Source organism: Microtus pennsylvanicus, chromosome X, assembly GCF_037038515.1.
Source record: "Microtus pennsylvanicus isolate mMicPen1 chromosome X, mMicPen1.hap1, whole genome shotgun sequence".
NCBI lineage: Eukaryota > Metazoa > Chordata > Mammalia > Rodentia > Cricetidae > Microtus > Microtus pennsylvanicus.
The window spans coordinates 2,239,117-2,249,909 of record NC_134601.1 but is presented as its reverse complement, the minus strand read 5'-3'; the positions used below and the strand labels follow the sequence as shown (position 1 = coordinate 2,249,909).

The following is a 10,793-nucleotide window of genomic DNA, read 5'->3' as shown; positions in this document are numbered from 1 at the left end:
CCAGCTGAATCTTCCCCGGCCAGGGAACCTTGCCTAGCCTCTGGGTCAGCTTAGTTTGCTTTCATTCATTACCTTCCCTGATCTTAATGAATAAAAAAAAAAGAAGAGAAAGGAGAAACAACCTCTTTTACTTGTTCCACAAATCTACCAGCACAATGTTTGGAAATGTTGAAATAACATAAAGAGCCTGCATACACTTCCTTGGGTGCGAAGTACAGGAGCCCCAAAATATTAGAGTTGATTGTGTCTGATGCCTCACTAATTTCACCTCCTCACAGGTACAGTTGGTTACACTTTCGAATAAAAATTTAGTTGAAGTCACTACCTAAAACCTGAATGGAATGTTTCATATAGGGTGACTGGGTTGGCACTGGACCTCTATGCTGCAGTGATCCTTCTGTTCTTGCTTCTGCGGTGATGGAACTACAAGCCCATGCCACCATAGTCGGCCCCGAAGAGCATCTGCTCTCTCATTTTATATAAAACAGGGCTTTTAGATCTAGAAGGAATTAGTCAACGGGAAAGCAAGTGGTAGAAATCAGAGTGTCCTGACTCCCAGTTGGGGCGTTTATCACCTTTCTAACTACACCCCATTCCCATAGTCTGTGATTACATTTGATTCATTTGGGCTTAAAATGCCCCAATAAGGGGCTAGAGAGATGGCTCTGAGGTTAAAAGCATTGGCTGCTCTTCCAGAGGACCTGGGTTTGATCTCCAGTACCCACATGGTGGCTCACAATGTCTGTAACACAGTTCCAGGGGATTTAATGCCTTCTTCTGTCTTCCATAGGCACCAGGTACATATGTGGTGTACAGATATTTGTGCAAGCAAACCAGCCATACAAATAAAATTATTAAAATAATTAGAGATTCCTGCTGCGGGAGCTCCTTCCGCTCCTTCAGCCAATAGCCTTTAAGATATCAGCCCATTTGGGCGTGGTATCTCTGGCTTAAAAAAAATCTGTGGTAGCCCCTCGTGCTTCCTCTTGCTTCGGACTCTGCTTCTGACTACCAGACACTTTTCCGGTCATGCAGGGGGCTGTTGTCTAGGACGGTGATCTGTAAGTTTTTCCCTTTAAATAAATAACCATTTTATTAATCATAATTCCAAACTGGTGTGGGATTGTTTTGTGACTTACTCCTTTAGATTCCCTCATTTATATACAGCACATTGACAAAACACCATGGCTAGTGAAGTAACAGGTCTCAGAGAAGATTCTACAACCACTCCTTTACTAAGCCAGTGTGACCCCAACTGCACTCTACATGCTTGTACTCAGAGCCAGAGAAGCGCACTCCTCACCATCTAAACACAGACTTAAGGAGGCCAGTCCCAACGGATACATCTGAAAAACCACTCCTGAACCCAAGGCTCAGAGCACGTTTTGCAAGAGGGGGCAGAAAGATTGTAAGAGCCAGAGGATTTGGGGAGTTTTCTGTAAGACTGGGTCTCCTAGGAATGTTAGAATCTACACCCATAAAGTCTCACCAACATGATTGCTTAAACATGAGCTGAACAAGGACAACAGGAATAGACAAATCAAGATGGACTGGGGAAAGCTCAGGAGGCCTTAGCTCTATACAAAGAACTACAGCAAACTAAGGATGCTCAGAGTGGGAGAAATAGTCTTCCTCTGGGAAGAGCAAACCAACTGGTTATCCAAGACCCAAAGCATTTGAAACATACATACAAGTACCATTAAACAGACTAAGCAGGGTATATTTAGGAATATGCCTGCATGTACAAACGTACATATGTGCTTATGGGTATGTCATAACAATGAATGAAGAAAGAGGCCGTGAATTTGAGAGAAAACAAGACGGGCCTATGCGAGTGGGTTTAGAGGGAGAAAAAGAAATGATGGTATTATATTATAATCTCAAAAAATATCATGCAAGTAAGTGTCTGATTGCCAGAAATCTTGATGGCCAACACCCACCAGCACAAAGACTCAACTAGGCCATTATTTCCACGAAGGCCACAAGCAGCACAGTTTCACTCTTTGTAGATACAAAGCAATTGGCACTTTCTCGGCGCCTTACAGGGGTGGGTGACGACCTAAATCAAGCCAGCACACTAGAAGTTTGTCTAGATGGCATCTAACACCTTCCACAGCAGAACTAGCTCAGTGACAGAAGACAGGCAAGGAGCTTGGAGAATTCCCCCTGACTGAACTCCAGAAGAACAACTATGTGAACAAAGCGCCCCCTGCTGGCCAGCCTAAGAAAATGCAGGAGCCATGGCTGAGGCAGGTTCTGTTTAAGCAAATGTCAGAACAGGGACTCTAATCATCTTGTAGTCTATGGGAACTGTGTCCAAGTCCAAGAAAAAAGCAGGGGGCAATCAGCAGGGGAGACTGTGTTCCCGAGATGTTTACATGGGCCTAATTAAGGTTAGACCCCAAAGGAAGCAGATGCCTTTTTGTCCTGCTGAGTTTGACCAGGCAACTACAAAACTCACAGGCATGTTTTATGCTCATACGTGTAAACAAGATTTTATTATTCACACTGCTTACCACAGATGGGAGAACATTCATGTGCCAAGGACATGGCTAACAAGATCATACAATGAGGCTTATGACTTGGGTTCATCCATGATTTGGTAAATCCGTTTGGGTTTTTGTCCTTGTTTTGTTTTAGTAATATTATATAGGCACCCATATAAAAGAGATTTCAGAAGTTTCCATTCGGATTCTCAAAACGAAAGAGAACACAGAGGCTTCAAAGTTAACATGATTCACCGCAAAGACTGTAAGCTATCAAATACAGTTTAGCAGGACACAAAGACATAGTACGATAAACATGGATTTGGCTCAATGGCTTGCCCAGGGAAAGGCTTTCTCCCCCCTTATGTTTAAAGATCATTCCCGGTAAAGTGGTCAGCAGTACGCGATGACCTTACCACAGAAGCCACGTGTCTTCCAAGCAACTCCAGGGCTCTGCTGTTCTTTGCTCGCAGGCTCTTCTCAGCTCTCAGCTCACTCTTGATGGCACCCAGCTCTACGTGGATCTTTTCCATTTCCAGCTCATAAAACAACTTCATCTCTTCTCTGAGGAGCGCTGTGCTGAGTTCAGTTTGACGCTTCAGTTTCTTGACAGAGTCTTTCAAGTTTCTGTTCTCTAGATTCAGCCTGTACATGACTTCTTTGGCTTGCTGGAGCTCTTCGGTTAAGTTTTTTACGTTTGTCGCTTTTTCAGTCAGGTCGTTTTTTAAAGCTTGCAGTTCCCCGTCATTCTTTGAAGCAGCTGTCCCTGTTTCTTGAAAATTGACATATCTCCTTGAGGCTTCCTTTCGAGAATTCAAAAGTTCTTTTTCAGCATTTTCAAAATCCTCTTCGATCTCCCGGCATTTGAGGTTAAGTTCTCCCAGCTCTTCGTTCAGGAGGTGCAGGCGGAGTTTGGGAGGCATTGCTTCGGTCCATTTCTTCTTGCTGACTTGTGCTGCCGCCGACAATTCCTTCTCAGTCCATGCAGAGGCGCTCTCCCTGCTGTGAGAACTTTCTTTGGTAGCACCGTCCAGATCGAGAAAGTCCCAGAAGACAGAATTTGCGTTTGCTGCATTCTTTGACACGTCTATCCTTGTCTCTCTTAAATTGGGGTCTTGGTCTCTTTCTGCTATCTGGGAATAATAGTCCTTCCTCATATATTTATTTCCTTCTTGAGCATTTCTACTGGAAAAGTTAGAAACTCTCCCCATCCTCCAGGATTTGTTTGAAGATGTTTCTTCGGAGAAAGACGGAAGAGGAGCAGCATCTTCTAGGACACCATGCTCATTTAAAAAAGGAGTCAACTTATTGTCTTTCCAGTGCTTTCGTCTAGCATCCATTTCGTTGGGCACCACTTTGATTTCCTGAAAAACAAAATTGAAAACCAATCCAAATTATCTCCATGGTTAGCCCAGTCATAGAAAGAACTAAGAAGGCTGGTTGTACCTAAAAGCGCCTGGACATTTCACAGTCAGCTCGCCTCAAACTAATAGAGTGACTTGGATCTCGTTTGTAAATGAAAAGGGCTAACAGAGCTAAGGTCTGTGAACATCTGCACCTCGAAAATTCTTCCATCCCATGAAACAGAATCAGTAAATGAAATATTTTGTTATTCTTTGTAGACGATTCTGTGGTAAGGCAGCTGTGTGCACGAAACAGACTGCTTTACAATAATAAAGAGGTTATTTGGGGGATTACTAGGCAAATATTGGTAAGACCCTTTCCTTCGATGTGCCTTCCTTGTGCCTCGTCCTCTCGGGCAGAACTACTGTTTGTTCACTCCTTAAGTGATTGAAACTTCAAGGCTTGCTGCAACGTGATCTGCTTCTGGTCCAGTGGAGCAGGCCGACTTCCTCATGACTAACTCTGCCAAGTGCCCTTCTGCTTTGACCTATGAATTCCTGCTAGTCCAGTCTTAGACTTTGCCTTTAGGAAAGCCTGCCAAGCATATAGAATTCTCTGTTTGGAGAGCGATTTTATAACGAGCTGCCAGATCAACCATTGAAAATATTAATGCTATTAAAGGTGTTTTTCTTATGCAGTCTCTGAGTATATTTTTTAGGTGAAAACCTAGCGTACAAAATCACAACCGGCATCTAAATTTATAAACATTAAAGGGCAATTCCTGCTGGTCTGGTAGGGAGCACACACTTTATAACCCTAGCATTCCCAGGAGGTACAGGCACAAGGACTAGGAGTTCAAGGCCAGTCTTGGCTACACATAGACTTTGAGATCAGCCTGACCTTCATGAGATCCTCGTCTCAAAAAATAAACAATGCAACCCCCAAAAGGCTAGTTAATCAGGGCTGGAGTGTAGCTCAGTGACAGAGTGTTTATTTAGTATGTAACAAATCTGGGGGTCCAATCCCAGAGCACGGTGACAAACCCAGACAAGAAATTCAGGGTGTACATTCGCCAGAATCATGGTTTCCCTCTAGAAATACTCTTTTCTGATTTCTCTTATTCTCTTGGTCACAGTCCAACATCTACGATATGCCTGTCCTGGAATGGAATGATGATCAGAATCTTGGGCTCTCTCCTTTTTAGAAAGATGAACACGAGTGATTCAAACAGGAGACAATAAGCATGAGGGAAGAGACTGATACGGGAGGAAAGAGAGAAGGGTTAGCTTCTTTGCCACATCTTTCAAAAATCACAATTTTATCAGAGAATTTTGGAAAAAAAAAAGCTTGCCATGGTAGCAAGGGTAGAGAGACAGAGAGAGAGATGACTGACTACTGCCTGCCTGTTTTCACCTAATTCTGCCTGACAAGAGCGGTGGGATGGGTTGGGAAAGAGGCCAGCTGTGCCCAGTGAAGGAGAGGCCACTCACTTTATACCTGGATACGCAAGCAGGAAAACATCTAAGACAGAGGTCTGGGTACGGATAAAAGTTAATGTAGAAAAGTCTTCATTAATAATTTTAATGTTGCGGGGGCTGGAGAGATGACTCAGTACTGGCTGCTCTTCCAGAGGACCCGGGTTCAATTCCCAGCACCCACATGACAGCTCACAGCTGTTTCTACCTTCAGTTCCATGGGCTCTGACACCCTCACAGAGACTTATATGCAACCAAAAAACAAAATCACATAGAATAAAAAATAATTTTAACGTTGCTTCTCAGATGCACACACACACACACTCTTTCTTTCTTTTTTTTTTTTTTTTTGGTTTTTCGAGATAGAGTTTCTCTGTGGCTTTGGAGCCTGTCCTGGAACTAGCTCTGTAGACCAGGCTGGCCTCGAACTCACAGAGATCCACCTACCTCTGCCTCCCGAGTGCTGGGATTAAAGGCGTGCGCCACCATCGCCCGGCTTACACACACACTCTTTCAGTTTACCCTATTTTTCTGTCCCATGCCTCTGTAGAATTTCCTGAGTGTCTAGAAGGATTTATCTTTCAATGGATCGTAGAAATCCAGTATTCTCTCCAAGGACCTGGAGGAGTTCATTGATTAAATAACTGTGCTCAGAGAAACTGAGTGACCTGAGCAAGGCCACGTAGCCTGTAGTCATAAAACTGAGATCCTGTCTCCCAGGTCAGTGCTTATTCTGAAAACCCCTTTTCTTCCTCCACTAGGTGTCATTCGGCAGGCTGAAAGAACAGACTCCATTGTCTGAAGAGCTTAGGTAATCCTTTAAGGAGCCACAGGAGGAGAGAGAAAAGCTGGATGGGGGAGGGGAAGGGAGAAAGAAAGGTCTGAAAGGCTCCCTGGCATTCCTCTCGCCAGGCTTCCACGGGCAGGGTCAAAGGGTCTCCGAGATGCTCCCTTTTCTCTTTCACTGGCAAGACAGCCTTTCAGGACTTGTTCCCACGTTTCCCTAGAGCTGAGGGCTGTCAGCAGCCCTGTCTTCAGGGCTGTTTGCTTTTACTGCAGAGCAAATGTGGCAGGAGGATTTTGAGCAAGACAAGGAATATGCTTTAAAAATAATGACATCCCCCACCCCTCCCTGGCCCGGCAGCCATTTTGTTCCTAGTCAACTCCACGAGGTAATTTGCCTCAGCAGAATGGGAAACCATTACTGAAAGTACAGCATGGCCTTTCAGCTGGGCAGCGTGCACGTTTGCTCCTGTGTCTACTCAACTATGCATTGAACTTTGAAGGACCCAAGAGAAAGGAAAAACTCAAAGAATCCAGTCAGAATGCAGATGGGGAAAAAAAAATGAAGTCACGACAAAAATAACATTTGAGGTCGTCTACAAAAATTATTCCCTGGAAGGCCTTCGGAAGACACTGCTATATTATACAACTGTACCTACGTTTGTGTCTGATATGGATTAATAATGAGCTTCTGATAATTCTAGTTAGTGTCCCACCTGAAAATGCCTACCATTTATCCACTGGGGACTATTTCATGTTGGCAAAGTAGTAGGGGCATTTTTGTGCAGTAAGGGATGGCTTACCTCAACTTTATATATATGTATTTTCAAAACGATTCGATTCGTTACTTAATGAAAAATGCATATAGGGTAATGTCTGATTCCTTTCCCGAGCACCTCTCCATATGTTAACCTCTGTAAGGAAGATTTGTGTCAAAGATGTCTTAAGTGAACTAAGAGGTGGGGAAGCTTCTAGAGTAGTATCACTTGAAGTCGAGAATTCTACAAATAATATAAGCTGATGGTGGTGGTGCATGCCTTTCATCCCAGCCCCCGAGAGGCAGAGGCAGATGGATCTCTGTGAGTTCAAAACCAGCCTGATCTACACAGTGAGTTCCAGGACAGCCAAGGCTGTTACACAGAGAAACCCTGTCTTGAAAAACAAACAAACAAACAAAGCTACAAAAAAGAGTTTTGGAATTGCCGACAAAACAAACTGAGAGTGAATTAATAACCTAATGTGAGGCAACACAATATTAATGTTGAGGACAGAGCCGAGGGTGATTATTTATTAAGACTCTCAGATTTATCATTGAACTGAAAATACGAGGGGGAAGTATTTCTACTTTTGTACGGCTTCAGAAAATGATACGCTACTGTTTATTGGGAAAGAAGAAATCAACAAACCACTTCTCTTTCATGTTCAAGGCCAGGCCCAGGGGAGGAATCTTCCATTAAGGTGCACAGGAAACTTAATTATTTATTTTCTAAAATATTTGTATTTGAAATCATATGCTTCGTGAAAGTTCCTGACACAACCCCAATATGGTTTTTGTCCCTCGCTTGTGTTATCCCATTTACATTAGGAAATGGTTTCAAATTTTCAGAACTCTCTTTGTCTAAACATAGGTCTCTTTGTGATCGCAGCTGTTTGGCTTGGCATAGGTAGGTGGGGAGTTACTGGGAAGCTGTTTGGGAGGATGTCAGAGGCTCTTGCTCATCTCACAGAGGTCCCTCCTCAAGTTATGTAAACTGGGAGTGATGGTTGGTAAAGTTCACCCCCCCACACACACACCCATGCTGAGCAACTTCTGTCACTATTTGGCCCCTCAACTTCCCTCAACTGACTTTCCGGGCTGGAGAGATGGCTCCACAGTTAAGAGCACTGGCTGCTACTCTATAGGACCTGGGTTCAATTCCCAACACCCACAAGGCAGCTCACAACTCCAGTTCCAGGGGATCCATCGTACTAGGTAGTATGCACATGGTGCACATGTCTGTGCATGCAGACAAAATACCCATACATACAAAATGAATAAATCTTTAAAAAATGCCTCAGCTTTCAGTCATCCTTCAGGGATCATTAGGTGAAAACAAAGGACCCCTTTAGCCCAAAGAACACCCTCTCTTTAGTTTTGGTGGTTTCCACTCTTTCGACCCTCGGAAAAACTGCTCAGCCAAAATAGGAAAAGAAAATGTTACTCGGCTAGGCACGGTGGCACACATTTTTTTTAAATCTCAGCACACAGGAGGCAGGAGAAGGCGGATCTCTGTGAGTTCGAGGCCAACCTGCTCTACAGAGTGAGTTAAGGCCAGTCAGGGCTAAAGAGTGAGACTCTGTCTCAGGAAAAAAAAAAGTAAGCATTGCAACATTTTTCTATTTTCATTGCTTCCAGGCAGGAAAGAGAGACAGTTCTGACCTAGTTCCTCTAGAATACTGTCTCGTTCCCCACCCTCTTTTACTAGTTGTAGGAAATCACTTAATAACAAAATGAAGATCCAAGTGAACTGCGTGCCGTCCAAGGGGATCTCTATGTTTTACTAGCTACTGAAAGCAGACAGAGAGGGGAAATCTTGAGAAAGGATTAAGTAGAGGTTGGGGCAGGAAGTGATGAGAAAAGCCTCCCTATCCTAGGGCTCATCTTTCTGAACTGCTGAAGGCTTGTCTGCAGGGAGCTGCAGAGTCTTAAGGCATAGAAGAGAGACGATGAAACGACCTCACAGGTGGTTAATAGCAAATGGCCCACCTCAAGTACTGTGACCCCTGACACCAGGACTGTCCCAATCCCAGTAAGCCGGGCTCACGGCTAAATCTACATACGCACATTTCCTGGTGTTCCTAGAAGTTGTAACGCTGGCTAGAGGACAGCCTGAAAATTTTCAAGCCAAACTATGAGGAAATTAATTTTTCCACTTTGTACCTGTCTGTCATATTCCTTTAACATGGGCGAGCATTCAGACCCAGAGCCAACCATAATGCTCACCCTGGTATCTGGTAACACTTGATTTTAATGGAATGTTTTTTGTTTTTGCTTTTTTTTTTGGAAGAAAAGAAAATCCATAGTCTTCTTCCTAGCTTACAAAGTGTTTTGGATGGCATTTTAGGGCCAGGGTTTTAATTTTTCCCTTGAAGTTTGTTTGGCTTAGCTCAAGTGTTCGGGCACTTTTCTTTCGAATGTTTATGAGGCTGGCTTGAAAGTATCCTGACAGTGACTGATGATTCCGTTACAAAGTTGAAGGTTTCTTTTGGGCAAGACTCTGGGCTTCTCAACTCCCAGGATGAGATAACAGCCAGAACAACTGTACTTACCCTTCCTGAGGTCCAAGGTCTTAGACCGGATGTCACTGGTCTCCTCCAACTTGAGCTGGAAAAAACAGTCCACCCCACCCCACCCCCCTGAAGCGTAATCAGGAAATATAATTTCAAGACGGTCCAAACCCATGCTCATCTCTGAAGTGTGCTTTAAATTCACACATTCTACACCTAGAATGTCCATGGGTCTATTTACAGTGTGGGACCAGACAGAAGCAATTTCTTTTTTTTAAGTTTTCAATACTTTTCCCCAACTCTTCTGCCACTATCCTCCTTCCTCAGGCAATACAAATGTCAGGAGGGACAAGGACCTTTTCTATTGTTTGGCCAGTATGGTGAGAGAAACAAGGTGCCATTGAAAACTAGGTACTCTGTATAGTTATCAGCCCCAACTCTTTGTTATTAGTGTGAAATTATTCATTCTTGAAGAAAAGATACGGAGTCACCTGAGTTCCCAAGGCTGAGACTTTATTACTATGGGAGTCCCATTCTTGCGATCAAGCTGTATCTTTGTATGCATAATTTGGGGAATTCTTTTCTCTGTGAGTGGTTAACTGAAACTCCTGCCACCCTTGCTTCTAGGGGGGAGGGAAGGTGACCAAGAAGATGTTGCTAGAGCCCCCACTGCAGGTGACATTTTTCACCTCCCCAGTCCTGATCCTGTAGCTGGCGGGTAAATGGACAGGCTTGACCCCACTTCTCCTTCCACAATCCCTTTTCCCACGTCCTGTTTCTTTTTTTTCCCCAAACACTAGCTAGCTCCAGCCTGGGCTCTCAAGAGAGCAAAAAACCCTGCTGCTGGGACTTCCTTGGTTTTCTGCCTTCTTGCAGTTGGGAGTTAAAGAGGGGCGAGCCAGGGGCGCCCGGGATGTCCCTTCCACAGACATACCTGGAAGTGCGGGTGCAGTCTGGAGAGCCCTGTCCACTCTTCCCCGAAACCGGCCACCACCGACAGGCGGCAGCCCCTTGTTCAGTGCTAGCCACTGCGACCGGGCCAGGCTGGCCCGGGGCAGAGCCTCTGCAGTGCAGTTCCAGCGCGGGCCGCACTGTTGCCTAGCAACCAGGCGGATGGATTTAAAGGGACCCAGGCACTGAAGGGACCAGGCGGGCGCTGCAGTCTGACTACTGCTAGACAAGGACGGGAGTCCAGGCCAAGCCAGAGCACTGAGCATGCCCGATAGGGCGGCCACCGTGGTGGCTTCAGCGGAAGGCAGGGAGAAGACACTAAGTCAGAATAGGAAGGGTCGAGAAAGTGTAAGGCAAACCCCATCCACCATAGGACTTTTAGAGTGGGTCTGGGAGATGCTCAAGGCTACGTGATCACTGACTGTGGAGGGATGGAGTAGCTGTTGCATAGGGTTAATCCCTAGGTTTCATTTGTTAGTTACATGAT

General features: G+C 44.8%; 1 protein-coding gene across 1 annotated transcript; it reads right to left on the bottom strand.

Moving 5' to 3' along the window:
* Window positions 1-2,494: 2,494 nt before the first annotated feature.
* Window positions 2,495-10,425, bottom strand: Ccdc160 (coiled-coil domain containing 160). Its single transcript, XM_075957173.1, has 2 exons — window positions 10,290-10,425; window positions 2,495-3,850 (listed from the first exon to the last, which is right to left on the bottom strand). The coding sequence occupies exon 2, from the start codon at window positions 3,824-3,826 to the stop codon at window positions 2,855-2,857; it is 972 nt and encodes a 323-aa protein (XP_075813288.1). The 5' UTR covers window positions 3,827-3,850; window positions 10,290-10,425; the 3' UTR covers window positions 2,495-2,854.
* Between the last annotated feature and the right edge of the window lie 368 nt (window positions 10,426-10,793).

Bases quoted from the DNA above. Each gene is read 5' to 3' on its own strand.
- Ccdc160 (XM_075957173.1), bottom strand. From the start codon at position 3,826: ATGGATGCTAGACGAAAGCACTGGAAAGACAATAAGTTGACTCCTTTT.